This window comes from Aplysia californica, unplaced genomic scaffold (assembly GCF_000002075.1).
Source record: "Aplysia californica isolate F4 #8 unplaced genomic scaffold, AplCal3.0 scaffold00157, whole genome shotgun sequence".
In the NCBI taxonomy this organism is placed as follows: Eukaryota; Metazoa; Mollusca; class Gastropoda; order Aplysiida; family Aplysiidae; genus Aplysia; species Aplysia californica.
In genome coordinates this window covers 319,516-340,106 of record NW_004797427.1, presented here as the reverse complement: position 1 = coordinate 340,106, position 20,591 = coordinate 319,516, and the positions used below count along the sequence as shown (strand labels likewise).

General features: G+C 39.7%; 1 protein-coding gene across 1 annotated transcript in view; it reads right to left on the bottom strand.

Moving 5' to 3' along the window:
* LOC101855944 (macrophage mannose receptor 1) overlaps positions 1-20,591 on the bottom strand; it is a 72,969-nt gene that overhangs the window by 31,292 nt on the left and 21,086 nt on the right. The window contains exons 9-18 of the mRNA XM_005097568.3: positions 18,602-18,772; positions 17,471-17,587; positions 15,170-15,280; positions 13,018-13,071; positions 11,148-11,333; positions 8,936-9,087; positions 5,752-5,865; positions 4,544-4,659; positions 2,089-2,240; positions 583-782 (exon numbers count right to left, since the gene is read on the bottom strand). Of these exons, the coding sequence (XP_005097625.3) occupies positions 583-782; positions 2,089-2,240; positions 4,544-4,659; positions 5,752-5,865; positions 8,936-9,087; positions 11,148-11,333; positions 13,018-13,071; positions 15,170-15,280; positions 17,471-17,587; positions 18,602-18,772 (1,373 nt within the window). The remainder of the gene's footprint in view (positions 1-582; positions 783-2,088; positions 2,241-4,543; positions 4,660-5,751; positions 5,866-8,935; positions 9,088-11,147; positions 11,334-13,017; positions 13,072-15,169; positions 15,281-17,470; positions 17,588-18,601; positions 18,773-20,591) is intronic.

The window sequence follows — 20,591 nt, the reverse complement described above, 5'->3', positions numbered from 1 at the left end:
TTGTTGCTATGGTGTTTTTTCTCTAAGATATTAACTTCTCGATGAAGCCTGAATAGGCGAAATTTTGCACATTTTATTTAAAACACTCAACTGTATTAAAGTCTTCAGTATTTTTCTGCTGTAAATCAATGATGATGATGATGATGACGATGATGGAAAGTAGGAGGAGGAAGACAAAGAGTTAAAAGAAGAATGTGTGTGTGTGTGGGGGGGGGGGGGGGGGGGATATGGAAGTATGACAGGAAAAGGGGAAGGAGGTAATTATCGAGAGGACGAGAATGAATGTCATGACAATGGCGACACTAAGAGTGAAGATAACAATGAGCACCAGCAACATAGTCACACTACCACCACCCTCATATTACTACATCATCACCACCTTCACAACTACAACTGCCACCTCCTCCTCAATATGATGTCAACACTTACCATTATCATAATATAGTATCACAACTACCACCACCACCAACACTCCCCCACCTCCACCCCTCATATTATGACACCACCACCACTGTACCACTGTTACCACATACAAGAAAGAGCCAAAATAAATGAACACACATTCTCACACATTTCCCTTACTTTATAGCAAAGGTTCCCGTAAGTGAACCAGCCAGAGGGACAGAGTAGCTTAGCTGTGGTGGTGGTGGTGGGCACTGGTGTGGTGAAACCCTTTCTGGGTAGCTCACAGATGTAGCCCTGAGTCTTGTTACAGTCAATGTTCACCCACAACCCCATCGGTCGTTTGGTCTGCATACCTACACAAGTGTTGTTTTCATTGCCTGGTGAATATAAGCAAGGAAAAGTGATAAACACAAATCGCAAACACGCACATAGCATACAAACACAAACACACACACACACACACACACACATAATCACACACAATTAGAAACACAGATATAGCTGACAGATTTTCAAGTCCGGAATTTTTACTTGCATATATAGTTTTAGTATTTAAAACAACTAGGAGTACTTCCATAGGCAATAAAGCAAGTCCAGCTTGTTAGTTAGGTCTAAATTTTGCAATGTAAATGACCCTCTACAAAACATACTGATTGTCAGTGGACTGCACCTCTTTCAAAACGTCTCTCCACATTAGGGATCAGCTGTTTTATATTTCTGTTAGCATTTTACAGCACTTGCAACACAATTAGGCCATATACATAGATAAGATGCATTACAAGAGAGTAACAAACGAAAAAAAAGAGGAGTGATAAAGACGATAGATGTTGGATAGGAAAGAGCTAGCAAACCACACTAGAGCAACTGCCAACCACCCACTAGATCAGATGTGAAGAGTAATATAAGGTCCATCCATGAAAAACTACATTACAAATACCCAGGAGATTTTACATGACTAAATGCAGACAACTCTTGTTAGCTAAATGTCAAATCACGCTAAGCCTGTCAAACATCTAAGAGCAAATAGAATGTCAACTGGACATGTCTTTCTCGGAACATCATCAGTTTTATCTGAAATTATTCTCTGGGATGGATTTCAACTGTTTTGTGGAATATGGTGGATTTCAACTGTTTTGTGGAATATGAAAAGAGTAAAAGAAATCTGGATTAGAAATGTACAGATCCTGGGTCTTGGACCCCAATAGAAGAACAGGAAGTAGAAGATATTGCAAAAAATAAAACTTGGCTGGCGTGACATGTATAAAGAATTTTAACACTCAAAAATGTTTAACCCATTAAGTATAAGAACATACAAGTATTTTAGTACATCATGCCTTGAAAACGGGGAGACGGTAACATTAATACAGCACAGAGAGGAAACAAATGCAACTCCAAAAATAGTACAGTACATCTGTCTTTTCACTCCTAATTTTGTGGCAGGCTGTGGAAAAGATGGATCGAGGGGGTAAGATATGTATTAGATAAGAACAACATAGCTATGAAACAGGCTATACAACAAACAAGAGAAAGACGCTTCTCCTCTTAGCACCACAAGGTAATAGTGGCGGCAAAAAGTAATAAAGTATTTTGTGCCTATAGGTTAAAATGTAAATGCAAAGGATTTCTCTCATGAAGACTTGTGTTGTTGAGCCACTTTTTTGGGGGCAGGATTTCTCATCGTACCTGTGTGAGATTTGTCCCAGGCTGTGAAGTCCACATCGAAAGGAGTGTTCCAGGCATAGGTCCAGTTGGTCTTTGCTGTCATGGACATGCCAATCCAGTATGCAGCTCCAGGTTTTGTCCTCATTTCAGCAGCCAAAAATGCTTGCACATATCTGTGGAGAACAATAAAAGAGTACAAGTTGATAGCAAATAAAGAGTAGGCCTACAGGATAAAATGGAACACGTCACATTTTAACATTTTTGCCAAAGTTTTGAAATGTTTGATTGTTTAGCTAATTTAATTTTGTTCATCAATACTACCTTCATTAGAAATGTCTGTAGTCAGGTACCAGTAAAATAAAACAGTTGTACACTGAAAGAACTGCAGTATTTCGTAAAAATATGAACACAAGAAAAAAAAAAGAAACTTGCCCTCTATAAATTTCTTGTGACTAATGCTTTTTTCCCCCTTGAAGTCATCAAATATTTACAACCAGGAACCAGAAACACTTTTTACTCATTCGGGACGCAAGTTTTGGACCAAATTTTCACCCAGAGACGCGCGGTTTGGGGTTGAACTTTGAAAGTCTGCCATTTTTCCCCCTTTAGATATTTTTAAAGTCTGTTTTCACTTTTTCACTATCTACACATTCAACATTTGGACTTTGATTTAGATCTAATCCGATTTGCCTGGATATATTTCTAAACTTGCCAGGGTCCCTACAAAAATAGTGTATGAACCCCCCCCCCCCCCCCCAATTTTTTTTCCTCTAAGTTGACAGTGAAGAAAAGCTCTCTTAAGGGAAGACCCGGGTCAGCGATCCCAGAGAATAATATCGATAAAATTTTTCAAACAAGATATGTTACAACACAACCATAATGAAGCTAACTGTGAAGATATAGTTTCAGTCATTGTGACTTGTCCTTCTTTGAATGGTACTCCTCGAAGATCCGAGTTTTTCGTTGCCTCAATCGCCTTCCTAAATCGCCACAGACAATTACAAAAAACCCCGACGCTATGCGGTCCAAAGTAAATAAATACAAAATAAAATATGGTTTAGCAATGTCAACCAAAAGTTTGTTCCCTGGAATACCTTCATTTGTGCGGATACAACGGTCGAAAAATGCTATCGAAAGTATACGTCTGATGCGCCTCCAACGGAGCTCAAGCTATCGGATGTATACTTCTGATGCGTCCCGAATGAGTCATGGTTATACAAAGGTGGTCTGCTTCAACCCTTTTTATCAAGGTCAAGGCCAACTGAATGGGATACAGCATCCATGCTGAAAGATGGAAAAACTCCATGAAAGGGACTTCCCTTTACTGGACTCAAACCATTGTCTTTAGTGAGAAAGGACAAAATAGATAATCAATGGGACGTTTGAAGAGCAAATTATGTCATAAAAAGCAGACTATCAACCTTTCAATTGGCAGGCATCTGAGGATGTCGGGTCTACTCTTCTTTTTTTTTCGATCATACACTGAGGACACACTCTAAGTCTATAAAAATAATGTACATACACTCATAACCATGAATATCATCATGCACTGTTTTTTTCTTCAGTGTCTAGAAACTCCCCATTTTGAGCATAAAAATGAAAAGCGTACAGTGCTCCTAAACAGCCTTATAAAATGAATGGTGGTAGTTAATCTGATCTTTTTGTCATCCACAATGTACATAGCACTGTCAATGGAGGAGTTAAAGAGGAGTTTAAATATTGGTCAATTTACCAGAGCAAATGTTGTATCTGATTATCTTTTCAACTCAACCTCCCCTCTAAAATATGATTATGAACAACCAAAACATCTCCAACCATCACTCGTAGCACGAAACGTGTTATTACTTGGAACATAAAACAAAGATTTTACACTACTAACCTTCTGTCACATGCCACTATAACAGGAATTAGCCAAACCTGTTCCTCTGCTCTGTGTTGTGATTCCTTCCGCAGCTTTGGGGCCCCGATGCGTTGGATTGGAATCTCACACTTCACGCAGAACTGAACCGAGGCTCTAACTAGCCTTTTTCACAACCTATACTGTCAGCAGGCCTCCTCTGCCTTGATACAACTCTCTCCTCTCCCAGACCCACCAGTAGTAACTCAGACTTTTATCAACTTGCAAACAATACAACTGAACACAGACTCACACTTTACTCACTCTCACACTTTCAGCCAAACAATACAATAGACTAGGCCTGACCCCTGCCACAACCAAAAACAACCAAATACACCACAAAACGTATTTGTACTTGTACAATATCTGAACAATACATACTGACAGTGGCTGGTTGTAGGGGACTAATGGTGAATCCCACTTCTGATTTTTTCCACCATCTAACTCGTCTATCTGTCTCGCTTTTTCTCTACTTTTAAATAACAAATATAGTCATTATTGTATTGGCCTTCTTTCTCTTTTCTCAAACAAACACACAGTGACAACCTGGCACATAGCGACCCTTGATAGAGAACTCACCTGTCGTTTACAGTGGCCAGGTTCCCACCCTTGCTCTTACAGTATGCCTGAGCCTGAGCAAAGTTCTTAGAGGGTTGGAATATATAGCTGTAGCATTGTGCCCCATACCCTATGCCCTGTAGAAGAAAGTGAGTGAACAAAATAGAGGCAGGCATTGTTTGTGTTTGAGGTTTAGTTTTTGCAGAGTGTTTACGGCCCTCACAACTGCATAAGGTCATATGAGCGCCAAGGGGTGGGTGTCAACAGAGAAGTCCATACAAGGAATCAGACTTACTCTGCTCACCTCTCTAGCTTCAACAGCTCGAGGTCTTTGTTTTAGTAGAGGTTTTACGGCGCTCGCAACTGCCTAAGGTCATATGAGCGCCAAGGGGTGGATGTCAACAGAGAAGCCCTTACAGGGAATCAAACTTACTCTGCTCACCTCTCTAGCTTCAACAGCATTAAGTCTGCTTTGACTTTCAAGGCACCCCGTAAATAGTGGGTCACAAAAGTGAAATAAATATACAAAAGAAGTAGAGGAAAAATGATGATAGTAAGGATTAGGGGAAAAAAAGCAGCAGTTCCCTGTTGCAGTTCAGGCCTAGTTATGAGCATGACATTGATGAATCAGCCCATTTACAATTCTGTACTGTTCATACGAACATGTTAACGTTTCCCCTTTTGGAAGGGCTTAAAGACATTTCAGTCAGTAGCACCACCCCAGGGGTTGGTATGTGTACGAGGTGTGCTTTTTGAACAGAGATGACCGTCACTGTGACTCATAGTGATGAAAATAATGACGAAAATAACTGTGAAGATGATGATATTTTGGATGCAGATCTTCATAGGGATGATCCTCTTAACAAGCTTCACTTCAGTAAACTTAAAGAGCCTAATGATGATGGTACATTTAATGATTCTGACAACTACTTAGTTTCAAGACTAAATAAAAACTTGGCAATATTAGCTCAGGAGGAATCATACATGGTGACTGTGTTGATAGCCTTGGTTCAAATCCCTAAATGGGTGGTTTTAGAACTGGATAGCTTGGGGAGTTCCAAGACTTGCCACTCAAATAGCCCAGTCCAATCAGGGACAGATATTAAATTTGGAGGTGCAACCACTTAAAAATCTGACATTGATATGGGGGATTGAACCCATACAATTTTCTGATTAAATATTTCTTTTTGAATAATGATTGTACATGTAAAAAGGTATTGCTGTGTTACCTGAGAGCAGCCTTTCACAATATCTCTTTCAGCTTTGGCGTGGATGGCTTTATTCTGTTTGCAGACTAGCAACTTGACTTTGGTCTGGCACTTAGCATCATTCCATTTGCCAGTCTGAGGAAAGAACAGGGTTGAGGATTGCTGAATTGGTACAGAACGATTAAAGTGTTATCATTCTTCTTCTCATAATCTCTGCCAATGTTGGTCTGTCTTTTTCTCTTTCCCTTTCTCTTTCTGTAGTCTCGCTCTCACTCTCTTTGTCTCTCTGTCTCTTTGACTCTGCCTGTCTCTCTCTCTCTCTCTCTCTCTCTCTCTCTCTCTCTCTCTCTCTCTCTCTTTTTTGTTTTAACTAACATATGAGCGCATGGGACACACCTAATATTTTCAGTTGGTAGGAAATTTTGAATTTTGCGCGGGTGGCAACTTGCACACGGGCCCTCCGAGATTTTTCGCCCTTGTCCGAGAAGGCTAGGTGTAGATCTTTCCTACCAGAAGATCAGGAGGGTGACTGAAAGACAGCAGTAAGAAGAAGCCAAGGAGTAGCAGTAGAAAGGCTGCAGAAAGAATCAGGAGCCCAGATGAAGGGGCAAAGGAGGTGAGGGGGTGAGGGCAGAAAGAGGAGATGAAAGCAGACGACAGAACATTGCTAGAGAGCAGGAAATGAGGTGAAAGGAGACAAATTTAAAGAAGAAAATTTTTCGGTCGCTACCCGGATTCGAACCCAGGACTTTTTGAAGGAGAGGCCAACACCTTAACCTCTAGGCCACGAGAGCCCCTCTCTCTCTCTCATCTACTTGAGAAAGCAAGACAACACTTTGTGTCAGGTTGCTCAATAGGCCTAGCCTATATGTCAAGACCATTTTGCGTACATAGCACATAGCAGTAAATGTTTTACATTCCCCATTGACGCAATTTAGATTTATACTGGCAGGCTGTTTCAACCCTGCCTGCCAAGGCCAATCTGATCAGAGGGGGATAAAACATCCCAGCAGACAGATAGAGAGTCTTGATAAAAAAACTTCCTCCCATGGGAACCGAATTCACTTTTTCAACATGTGATGACAAAGTTCTTAAAGGAAGACCCGAGTCAGCGATCCCAGAGAATAATATAGATAAAATTTGTCAAAACATTGACATTTTTGTTTTTTGCGGAAAAGCATTCAACATCAGTTCTATTGGATCACAATGATGTAGCTGTTGAAAAATCACCCGAAACGACTTAAAAATGTGTTTGAAAAGTGCATATTGAACTAAAAATCCTCTTTAAAAATCCTGGGTTTTTTTCAAAATTTGCTTTTTCACATATGTGACCTCCATGGTGCAAGGAGTTATCAAAAACTACTGAAAAAGCCTCAAATTTGGCATAGATGTGCTTTAACTTTTTATCCTCGAGTGGGGTAAACCCACGATGCTGGGACCTTTTTTTGGTGCTAAATCTAACAATGACAAAAACGTCATTAAATTGGTAATCAAATCGAGACTAGCAAACCTTTTTTTGAGTGTTTTTAATCTAATGAATGAACTTCCAGTAAGAGAGACGCGTTTTTTTTGGCAGACTGTTGAAAAGTAATTTGATGTCGAAGTCGTCGTAAAGGCTGGGAGTGGCTTGCTGAAGATAAAGATTTAAGATCTATTCTGTGGATGTATGAGAGAAAATTGGGAAATATTGGTAACTTGTAGACATATTCAGTTTTTTTTTCTCTACAATTTACCACAAAGTTTTGTCAACTGACTGTCAGGGGTCCGTTGACTTAAAATTTGGGCTCATTTTTTCATTTTTAAAGATAGGTCAAAATCCTTTCATAGATCCACTGTCTATATAGGTTTGCACTTGTGTGCCAAATTTCAGGTTGAAGTTTTAATATTTTCTATGAAATTCATCTGCACTAAGAAACTGGTTTGAAAATCTACGACGCCACCACAGAGATCCATCTTTAAAAAAAGTCAACAAATTCACCCTTATACACCCTATTCACCTATACACTTCTTGCACAATTGCATGAAAGTGAATGGAATCAATTTGTTTAGAACATTTTTTTCCAGGAGTATACTTCTTCCCTCAACACTTTTCCTACTGCAAGCCACATCGGCCCTCAGACGTCGCCTTCCTGGACCGAGAGACATAAAATACGCTCGAGTGGTTCGCTATCTTTTCCAATCCAGTAATGTAAAGACACGAAATTTTCGGCTGATCCAAGTTTTCAAAATAATAGAATAGACTTCCTGTTAGCTGATACAAAAGAAAATATAGTACTGAGAGACAATTTTTAGTCATTTCAGCGGGTTTTTTTGTCCCCTTCAAATTGTAAAAATGAAAAGAAAAGCGCTCCCCTGACTTGAGTATATGTCTCATATTTTCACTTTTATGTTAGGCACACATACATAACTTTCAGCATTTCTTTGCATTACTAGTGGCAACCTACCTGAAACGTTTGAATGATGCTGCTGTTGTACTTTTTTTAGATATGGCCTTTCAAAGCTGGAAAATAGTTGATTTTATGCGACACCTCGGGTATTGCATAATCACTTTTAGAAACCCCAAACTAATATAATTGGAATAAATCTTCAACAATGTATCACCATCTGATAGATTATTTTTTAACCTTCAGATTGATGGGCCATAAGATATGGTTTGAGTGTGTTTAGTTGGATGTTTTGACATTTTCCTTTGGTGGGGTAGGGGCATAAAAAATAGGTCAGCGAAAAGCCCTGGGCCAGTGGAGGATTTTGTCCTGGTAGGAAAAGAGTTAACTGCTACACCGCAGAAACTGACGTGTAACCTACATGATGGCCATTCGTCCACCAATAACAAATCGTTGCATTTCAGGATAAAAGGCACAAACCAATCGTATTTTTGTGCTCTCCTTATTTCTGCTTCCAGGTTCAGAAAGTTTTCTCTCATCCCAAAGTTCTCTGCAAAACCCAGAACAAATGGATTAACAAAGATAAAAGTAAACTTTATCCCTCCATTTGGAACTTATTTGATCAGGTATGTGTGCACATAAGGAGTCTTCACTCTCCACAAGATCACATTGGGTCATCAGGACATCATGTGCTAAAGGTGCTTGTTACTTATTTTAAGAAACGGGATGAAGAAAGTTAATTTGACTGTATCTGGAATCATCTTTGAAATGCACTAAGGCAAAACATCAACAAATCCAAAATAAATTAGCTAAAAACTCACTTTGGCGAACATGACTACACAGTCTTCATCTCCGAGGTTGTTGGGCTCATGCGGTGACCAGTTGGTGTATGTAATGGGCGTTCTGTCATCCCAAACAAAACTGTTCTCCATACTCTGATCATTCAGGCCCATCCACACGTACTCATTTGTGGCTGAACAAGGAGGAAAGAAATATCATTGGCATATTATGGATCCACTTAATTTTCCCGTTGTATGAATACATGAAGAAACAAATATGAATGAATTAATGTATTAACTCACTCAGCCTTGAGGCTAAGAACTCGGTCCACTGGCTGTGCCTAGTGGTTTAAGGTGTTTTTGTAAAATCGGAAAAAAAACTAAATCAACTTCAGTCGCCATAATATTTCCCATTCAATTTGTTTAGTCATTACATGCACTATAACAATTTGCAGAATTTGAAAATATTTGATAGTCTGTGAGATATTGCCATTTGAAAAAGGTCGATAACATACACTAAAAAGAGGCTCAGGTGAAAGACCAAGACTCGTTCTCATTTCCCACTTTTTTAAACCACGTGTTAAGTTATTCTCAATTGTTGGACAAGAAAGCAACCTCTGCCCTTGTAATAGTCTGTTTCTTATAAAGAAATGGCCAGGGGTCACTTTTAAAGTGTTGTCGGTTTTTATTTGATGTGTGTTGCCGTTAGTAAGCAGTAGGAATTTCCATCCCGAATCTGTCGCGATCAGGGCCCAGTGCAGAAGTGTGCAACCTATCTCGGGCTCAGGGCTGAGTGAGTTAATGAAATAAGTGATGATAAGTTGATTAATTATTCACTTAATTCTCAATTTCAATGAATGAATGAATGAATGAATGAATGAATGAATGAATGAATGAATGAATGAATGAATGAACGAATGAATGAATGAATGAATGCATGAATGAATGAATGAATGAATGAACAGGATTCAAGCCTACCTCCCTTCTCCTCACCTGACAGACTGCAATTCTCCTCTATTCTAAATCCCTTTCAAATAACCTAAGACTATTGGGACCTTCTGTTTCAAAGTCAGGTGAATTTTTTCTTAGTTCATGAGTATTTGGTATATTAACCCTTGTTGGTGCTACTCAAATTTGAGGAGCTCATGAGAAGCACAGGTCTGTGAACACTCATATATGCTGGTAGAAGTGGCCCAACTGAGAGTGGAGGGCCGAAATGTGAGTTGTAGGACAAATAAATTCTGAGGCACACTCGCAGGAAGCCAAGAAACTGCATAACACAGAAAGTGTTGGGTTGCATTTCACAGGATAAGAGATCAAGGGGAAGGGGAAGGAGAAGGCCACGTGAAACCTGGGAGAGTTACAGAGAATAATATCCAGAAAAATGGGAAGACACGGAATAATGTTATGAGGCAGGCCCAGGATATGGAAAAATGGCAAGTGTTCGTTTATGGTCTATCCCTTGATTCAGGGTGAGAAAACCAGAGATGATGATTAAGTTCCGAGCGGAGCTAAGGGGACGACTCATGTTTATTTCGACTGTTGTCCTTTGACTTGCCCTACCCTGTTTAGTCATCATAGAAAAAAGTTACATTCTTGGACTGGCTTAGTAGTTGTAGTTTGTTTTACGTCCCCCCACTAAAACAGTTCCGATCTTGTAAGAGGTGGGCTGTTCATCCTGCCCATCAACGCCTAATTCAACTTTGTGGGATATGATATCCCAGCAGACGGACAGAGATACTCAATTAACAACTCTACCACATAGAAATTGAACTCGTCTTTCACACGTACTAAGAAAAATCTAACAACTATTCTCTATGGACATGCAAAAGCTTTACAAAGATGCAATAAAAAAAAAGAAACAAAAAGCTTCTCTGTGAAAGAAACAACTAATACATAGTAAGATGCAGTAAGACAATGAGAGAAAAGAAAAAGAAGAAAGTAAGAAATTGCAGAGTGGTCGAGGCAGAATAACAACAGTATACAGAAGGGAGGGATTCATTTTAAAAACATGTAGGTGTTTTACACCCCCACTAACACAATTTAAACCATTCAAGAGGAAGAATTTGATGTCAACCTTGGCTGAAAAGGAAATAATGTCCCCTGCAGAAAGACTTTGATACTCCATACAAATTCCACCCTGACAGGAACCAGACTCACATCTTTTGTGTGTGATGGCAAGCAACTAACCACAATACAACAGACACCAGAATGAGGGATTAAGGAAGAAATCAAGGATGAAAAAAGTGCTCACATTTTGGCAAAAGACTAAGAACGAATTTGTTCTCAGCATCATCGGTGATTGCGACCAAGTTTGAGGCCCTGAAGCCACAGGTGGTTTTAGCATCATTCCAATTAAGGCCACCCGTAGACCTCAGCACCTGGTAACACGAGCCTCGGAAACCTCGCCAGCCCACGGGGCAGCCCCACATCTTGCTTCCTGGAGACAGGAAAAATAACAATAATAATAATAAAGAAGAAGAAGAAGAAGGAGAAGAAGGAGAAGGAGAAGGAGAAGGAGAAGGAGAAGGAGAAGGAGAAGAAGAAGAAGAAGAAGAAGAAGAAGAAGAAGAAGAAGAAGAAGAAGAAGAAAAAGAAGAAGAAGAAGAAGAAGAAGAAGAAAAGGCAGAAGAGAAATAACAATTACAATAATAAGAATGTTAAAGATGGTAATTATAGTAATAATAAAAATAAAAGGCCCTAAAAAGGAGGAGGAGGAGGCGGAAGAGAAGAAGAAGAAGAAGAAGAATTTTTACATCCTTCTGGCTTGATATTGGATAATAAGAATAATTAACAACAAAAACAACGAAAAAAGAAGAAAAAACCAAGGAAAAAAAAAAAGAAAACCTCGTGAAGAAACCTGCTTTCATCCCCACCCTTCCTCCATAATATCAGTGTTATTCTCTAAATGCGTAGGACATTTTGTTAAAGGAATTTGTCAAGAGTGGCAAAACTGTATTTCACTTCAGTAAGAATCTACATTTCACCTTTCAGATTGTCTTGTTAAAATACAAAATTCCGTTCAAAAAGGATTAAAGTGGTATTTGTGTACATCTTGGAGAATCTCCTTTTGAAGCATATGAACAAAAAAATGGTAATTGAAAAATTCTGTAGGCTACTTTTGCACTAAAGGAATAAGATGAACAATATTTCTAGTCCTGAATTGACACAGTCCAAGGTTTTGACAGGCCAAAGTCAGAACAGCAAAGACCACTCAGAAAACTTGCTCCCTCACTATAGAGATCAAACTTATTACGACAAAAATGTTACAGGAAAAGTGGAGACAGTTTGTTGTATTTACCCTCAGAAGCAGAATATTAAGGGTTTCTTCAACCCTTTATCTCTGAAAGGGGCAAACCCACTGTGCCGGAGCCCATTTTTGGTACTAAATCTAACTTTACTTTTCTACTTTTATCCACCGCTTATATCCTCTTGGGCGTCGCGTGAAGAAAGTTGCCAGCCGAAGAGCTTGGGTCAGGGGGATGACGAGGGTGGTTAATGTTTCCCTGACTCCATCTATCCAGGCCTTTCTCGGTCGCCCTCTGGCCTTGTTGAATTGGCATTTTTTAAAGTAGGCACATTGTGCTGGATGGTGTGTTGGTTCGCATGAGATGTCCGAACCATTTGAATCTTTGGTGTTGGATGTGATGCTTGACATCATTTGTGCCCACCATTTCTTTGATTACTGAGTTTCTAATTTTGTCTCGCCTGGTCTTGTTTACTGCTTTTCTAAGGCATCGCATTTCAAATGTTGTAATTCTTTGCTTTAATGTCTTGTTCGTAGTCCATGTTTGGTATTGATAGGTGAGTGTAGGGATGAATATGGTGTGGATCATTTTGAATTTTATTGTCATGACAAAAACTTCACTAAATTGGTCATTAAATCAAAACAAGTGAACCTATCTTGATAGTTCTTCCACTACAGAATGAAATTCCAATAAAAGAGACCTGTTTTTGCAAATTGTCAAAAAGCAATTTTCTGTCCAAGTCCTCGTAAAGGAATGTGCCCAAGCCGTTGTCAGCAGCTCACCGGCACAGTCATTCTGACCACCAGCTGCTGGGAGCGGCTTGCCGGTGATAAAGAATTAAAAAGTGAACAAGGACAGCAGACTAGTCATTCTCACCTGGAAGTCTTGCAGGTGATGTTGTAGGCTTCGGGGTAGGTGAAGTCACTCTTCCTGGTAGACATAACAAACATTATAAAAAATACATAAAATGTGCGTTAATGAAGTTTTATAATCTTTTCGTCTTTTATGGTAGAAGGAAGGAGCATTCTGATAATAAACATTGACGATGCCTTTGCCCTTCTTTGTGGTGATAAAGAAAAAAGAATAATGGACTCTTCTTTTTACATTGACATGACAACAGTTTAAAATGTTAATTTTTTAAGAACGTAGATACACACATCACTTAAAATCAGAATACCAAGGCAATGTTGTGACACATTTTGATCAGTCAATGCACAAATCAGGAGTGTTGCTGTTGTTGTTATCGATCCAGCATATCAAAAGTGCAAATATACATATTTTAAGGTGCGCATATTGTTCCAAAGGAAGAAAATGTAACTGGAAAATCCATATTCAGTCGAACCTGCCATAACGGCCATCTGTATAATACGGCCACCTGTTCAAACAGCTACTCTCAATTTCCCCCCTTGCGTTTTTTTCTATATAATTTAACTGTAAAACCGTCACCTGTCCTACGCGACCGCGGCCCCCTTATAGGGGGTTCCCACATACGTGATCAGGTCGGGCCGAACGGGCAGTCGGGGTTAGCCAAATTGAGGGCGCAAAGCGGCCATCGTGGCACAAACTGATCGACTCAGTTGGTAACCTACAAAAACAAACGCTTTCAGGCCTGCAAATCGCGCGATCTGGTGGTTTGCAGCCAATCAGAACAAGGCTTAGTCATGTGTCCATTTTGATACTCAAAATCCGGTGGCGCCCTCTTCGAAATAGTTCAGTCTTTGTGAATAGAGTTTCCCTACTTGTGTGAAAAACAATAAAAGCGAAATTAACAAACAGTGCTATTCCTATTCTTCCTCTGGAGAAATGAAAGAGAGCTTCAAAACACAGAAATAGACAAGAAAAAAGAGAGACACTAAAGGAAGCAAGCAAGCAAGCAAGCACTCATGCACACGCACACGCACGCACACACATACACACACACATGCACACAGAGGGAGACAGAGAGAGGGAGTGCGGGAAGTCCAAGAGTACCGTAGGCCTACTTAATGTATTCATGGGTCAAAGGTTCAGCCAATCGTAGTCGTAGTCCGGTTTACGCCCTCTATGTAGTCGCATGTAAGTTAAAGGTTTCTCTACTTCCAGGTCGTCGGGTACAATCGCGGCAGGGTTGCAGCATGCACTGAAACCACCAGAAAGCGACCCGACCCGACCCGCATTTGCTAGTGGGCACCCTCTATTATTTTTTAAAAAGTACTGTCAAATTTACCTGCCTCAGGCCGCCAGGCATGGTCACTCATTGCCCGTCGTTTTGTCCTAAATTTTGAATCAGCCCCTCACACTGTGGACGGGCCATCATAATTCATTCACCTGTCGTTATTGTTAGTCCCTCCACTGAATGTTTACCCAAGTTGACCAATAGGTAAGCCTAATAAAAAATTTCCTACTGCTGGTGAGGTAAGCGTGACTTGTCATAATCTATAAGCCCCACCCACAACTCATGCACAAATAGTTGTGAGGTGACTGGTCTATGTTTTGTGTACCTAATCAGTAACAAAATTACAACGGTCGTTGACGTGAACTTGCGACAGACCCGTTGCTTGTTCTCCGAGTAGTGGCGACATGTGAGTTTGTTTTACCATGGCAGTCGGTCTTCATCATCTTACTTACATAATGTTTAGTTTATTTTACACGTGCACAAAATCAGCAACAAAAAGAAAGTTAACCAAAAAACAAAACAACAATAAAAAAACACCTTCCTAAACCACCCACCTCCCCTTTTTCCAAAGAAAGCAAAAACCCTTTTGAATTTTTCTTATGGCAGTCCTGATCCTCAGATCACACCCGATTTGGACGCTGGAAGAGAATGATTTACTTTCTTCATTTTGATCAGTCCTGCCTAAGATGGCTACCTGTGTTATACAGCCACTTTTCTCCATGACAATGGGTGGCCGTTTTACCCAGGTTAGACTATTATGAATAATGAAGAATGTGCAATTTAGCAGCTTAAAATTGCAGACAATATTTTTTATAATGCGCTTCATGGAGTGAAACTGAGTACTAAAAACTATAAAAACTATACCTAACTTACCCTTTTTCTCACAGATGTATCCATAACGGTCTTGGCAAGGGAGATCATCCCAGCGTCCAGATTGAGTTATCATGACAACACAGTCAGAATTGTGTGCGTTGTTGGGCTGGTCTGGAGAGACAGGGGAAGGCACATTCAATGTATTCAATGTATGCAGAGATGGTTGAAAAAGAACAAACTCATGTGATGTTCTAAATCTCATTACAAAATCCCATTATATCGCCATCAAAACTTACAAAACATTATAACTACCAACTAAAACAAAAATTTCAGTACAAGACTAATTTGCTTTAAAAAAATAAAAAATTATTGGTTTTTTTTTTTTTCAGGTATTTTTTTTTTACTTTTCCACAAACTTTTAGTCAGCTCTTGTTAACAAATTTGTTCTTTTTTCTAAAAAAATTGTGAAACCAATTGTTATGACAAAAATGCACATGGTGTAAAATTTATCAAACCAAATGCAAACAAATATCTCCAGAAAGTAGAAAACATTTTGGCACTTACATTGTAGGTTAATCAAAATAACCCATGACTGATCATGATCTGAACATATGCATTGGCCAGTCATTCACTAACATGGACAAACTATCAAAGTGAGTTTCATATAACTGAAATCTCAATGGAAGACTGAGTACACTCCTGTATGCGAGAGAGAGAGAGAGAGAGAGAGAGAGAGAGAAAGAGAGAGAGAAAGAAAGAGATACAGAGAGAGAGAGAGAGAGACATGAAAGAGAGAAAGACATAATATTTTAGATAGCATTTGTATAGCGCAAATCCCCGCTCAACAGCAAGCTCTATGCGCTTCACAGTCTATACTATTACCCCAGCAGACCTGAAAGCATTCTGAAACAACCTCAACTTCCTGGGAAGCATACAGTGCAAGCAGCCATTTATAGGCGCTAAAACACTAACATATTGACAAGATCTTTCGCTGTGTATGGCAGGGTACCCATTCCAACCTGGGTGAAGTGAGGAAAATTTGTGTAAAGTGCCTTTCCTAAGGACACAACGTCGGGTCCGCGGCTGGAACCCCCAACCCTGTAACCTCATGATTACGAGTCCGGTAGCTTAACCACTAGACTTGTGTGTGTGTGTGTGTGAATGTGTGTGTGTGTGTGTGTGTGTGTGTGTGAGAGAGAGAGAGAGAGAGAGATTTAGAGAGCATGTCTTCATGCATTAGAAGAAAAAGCCCAACAGTTTTCACTTCAAAGAAATGCCTAAATATAAGTCGAGGAAAGACATGTGTACATAAGATTTCAAACACTGAGTTATGTTAGAAAGTTATGGAGCTCAGTACCAACTGTTTATGCAATGCAAACTAAAATAAATGACACACCCGCATCTCATGAAAGTAGAGAGTTCACCAAAAGATCTCCTCCATGCAGAATCATACAGTGTAAAGATAGAAAATAGACAATTCCTATTAAGATACAATGGAGCTTGCAAAAGAACAAGACCTCAAGAGACATCGACATTTTAATCTTGGAACAACCAGCAGAATACAGTAGCTAACAGAAAAGGAAAGTCAAGACTAATTTCAAAATGAAGGAGGAGGGAAAGTAGAAGCAAAGACATAATTCCCATGCAACGCTTGAAGAGACACAAGACCACAATGTTACACAAGAGTTGAGAACCTCAATCATTTCTTGGAATTTTCACGTACCATCAGAATAGGTATTTAAATGAAAACTTATGCATCACAAAAAAGTCATTTGACATTTTTCTGATACTGTGTACAATAGCTAGCAGCACAGCTGTAAGCTGACAAAACACCTTTTAAAAAAATCCATGTCAGAGGCTTTTTGTCAGCGTAATCATTTAAACACAGTGTCCTTCCGAAATTTGAATTCTACTTTATTTGAAAACTTGTTACAGTTTCACTTTGATTTTTTCACACAAGCAGGGTAACTGAAATGAATGGACGAATGGATGTTGCAATGGGAGTGACAAAAAGAAGGCCAGCAAAGACTGGTGACAGCAGGGGAGGACTGAAACCTCATTCACATTTCTATAGCTGTTCAAGCAATGTTTCAAGTAAATCATTTCTTTTGATGGCAGGAAATGAGTTCTTTGGGACAGTATAAAACCACTGACATTCTTCCAAACATTTATTTATTCAATCCCCCCACTCCAACATTTTTTCCTATCTTCATCTAAACTGGAAGATTTCTCTAAAAACATAAATCATGGAGTTTTCTTAATTCCTCCAGATTTCACGTAAAATGGTTCTACATTACAGTGTCAAAACCCCAGCAGTTTTCAAGAGTGTTAAACTTTAGGTTGACAAAAGTGATAGCTTACGAGGAGCCCAGTTGATAAAGGCCATTGGTGATCTGTCCGCCCATTGCCATCCTGTCTCCACACCACGGTCGTTGGCTCCGATCCAGAAAAAGTCAGCGTTGAAACTGAAAGAACGTCCTGGGGAGGGGGGGGGGGGGGGGGGGGTTAAAAGGTAAGTGAGCACAGGTAGTCAGGAAGAGAACTTTGTTAATTTCAAGGAGGAATGTGACATCACATTTTATAAGGAGGAACAAAATCCAGTAAATAATTGAAGTATTAACCTTCCATCCCCAGCCATTTTTGTGCACTCCCAAACCCCCGTTTTTTCCCTTTTCCACTGTACAGCTATAAATGACATCAGAGCTACACTTTTCCCTCTGAGACCTAACATTGACAACACACTCAACGGAACATTACAGCGACTGCAGCAAACCAGCACTTATCACTAAATTATGGCATTGGACAGAAGGGTGAGAGCTCAGATGTTGCTGGATCGATAACAGCAATAACAACAACAACTAAAACCAAACCCCAGTCCCAGTCAATACAGCAGTATTTCAGAAAAAGAGGCATGTATTCTAAAAAGTGAAGTAGTATCTTTGTAATGAGATTTAGATAATAACATATGACAATATTTAAAGGCAAATGAAAAAATATTGTGAGAAATTAAAGTTTAATTATGTTTGCTAATTTAGAAAAATGAGCAAATTCGGTACCCCTCGAAACTGAGAACATATGCTCTTGGGATGGTTGGAGATACAAGCACTGCTGAAAATATACACGCATGGTGCTGGAAAGGCTAAAGAGTAGACCTGATTTCTTAGGAACGGGGGGAAAAAATGACTTGGAAACAAACAATGAACATGCAAACGTGACTGAATGTGATTGTATGTGTGTGTGAGAGTGTGTGTGTGTGTGTGTGTGTGTGTGCGTGTGTGTGTGTGTGCGTGTGCGTGTGTGTGCCTGTGTGTATACGTGAGTGTGCGTTTGCATGTGTCAAACATTATTTTTCTTGAAAAGTGATTTAGATGTTTTCTTCTTTCTCATACTGCTTATATCTAGAAAAATTAGCACTTAAAAAATAAAAGCCTTCTGTTTCACAAGAGTGTTGTAAAACTTAAGACATCACGATCAAAGCATGGCTACAGGTACCTGAAAGATAAAATTGCTCCTGTATGTTTGAGATGGTGGCCAGGTCTCCTCCGGCTGCCTGACATGCTTGCCTCGCATCCAGCCAGGAGAGAAGCTCTATGTTCATCTGGTAGCAGCTGTCACTGTTGGGGTCGTCCTCCCAGCCTGCTCCACAGTTCTTATCGGCTGGGGCTGGGAGAGAGAAAGCATGGTATTAAAGATGCAATACTTTTGCGAGGGAAAACTTTTCCAGTTTTGTAATTTTCTAAAACAAACATACATTGACTTAACAGTGGGGACTGACAATTGCTGTACAGCAGTTAGGAGTGTTCTCAGAGACATGAATTTGATTCCATTGCGGGAAAGTTTTGTTTTTTTAATCACGCATCTTTATCAGTATGTTGGGATTCTCTGTCCCTCTCAGGCAGGGCCAAGTTATTTGCCTCCTAAATAGTGGTGAATTGTGACAAATGGATGCATTATTAATTTACAATTCGTCGGCCTGGTGATAAAACCCACAAAATGTCCAAAAAAATTTTATTGGCCCTATCGATAGCAAATTATCCATTTCATATGCTCACTTATAGTCAGATCTAAATTTTGCGTAGAAATGCCTTTAAAACAATAGAAATAAAACCGTATAACCCGGCATCCATCGGATTTTAGCCCGATGTTTCCGACTATCCCACCTGTGAGGGAGAGAATGAGGGTTGACTGTTTTTGTCGCGCTAACAATGAGCGGCCACGTGCTACATTACCGACTAACCCTGGCTTCGACTCGTCTCCGGACTTCGTTTGATAGTCCAGAATTCACTCACGTAACCGTGTGAGCTCTTAAAAAGGGAAATTTGTGTAATATTTCTTGTTGGTTTCATTTGGGAGTTATATATATCTGGTTGTTCCCTCTTTTTTCCCGTTTTAATGCTGCTGATAATGTTAATAATGACTAAAACTCCCCACTGTTCCCACAGAACTGTTTATCTCGTGACAAGACAATGCCTGTTTTTTAAATGCATCTTTATGGATTTTGTTTTATTTTATTTTATTTTTTGTCCACACGTCTTTTTTGTACTTGAAAGTTACCAAATTATGAAGGCATTTTCCCTTATTTGGACTAGTCTCTTCTCCTTATTTTTTCCGTTGCATTTGAATGGACGAAGTCAGTAGCTTTTCATTATTTAATAACTCACTCAGAATAAAAGTGTAGGACCTGTCCAGCACACTATCTTCCCCCAACGATCGTTTTAAAAAAAAAAATGCTTTTTCTTTTTCTTCATTTGCAGTGTTAATTGCAGTCATTACCTTCTGAAACATCTTTCGACTTTCTTTGAAAGTTCATTTCGTTTGTGTTTTGTGTAGATTATTTTCTCAGTGTCATAACATAATAATAAAATAATAATAGATAGCATTTGTATAGCGCATATCCCCACTCAGCAGCAGGCTCTATGCGCTTTACACTATATTATTACCCCAGCAGACCATAGAACACTCCAAAACATTCTCAGCTTCCCGGGAAGCATACAGTGTGAGCAGCCGATTAAGCGCTCAAACACTAACAAACTGACAAGATCTTTCGCTGTCTATAGCCGGGTACCCATTCCCACCTGGGTGAAGTGAGGAAAATTCGTGTAAAGTGCCTTTCCCAAGGACACAACGTCGGGCCCCTGACGGGATTCAAACCCACGACCTTACGGTTGCGAGTCCGAGAGCCTAATGCTTTATCTTTATATAAAACCTTAACTTACATAACGCTATAACATTCACTAAGATGATGCCACGCTTGCTGCGTCACCTCTCACCCTCAGCGCAGTGGAAAGTGATCAACGTGACCAGACTAATGTCCCATCAGCTGATAACACAAAAGTTATGTCACCTTTGATCTCTGCAAAAAGGACACGCCATGAAAACGATTGGAAGGGTAACAAAATGAAGAGGTTGAAAGAACTGGAGATGCCTCTACACGTCATGTCAAGGCACAAAGCGAGCAGGGTGTGAACTTTGCAGGTGTAAA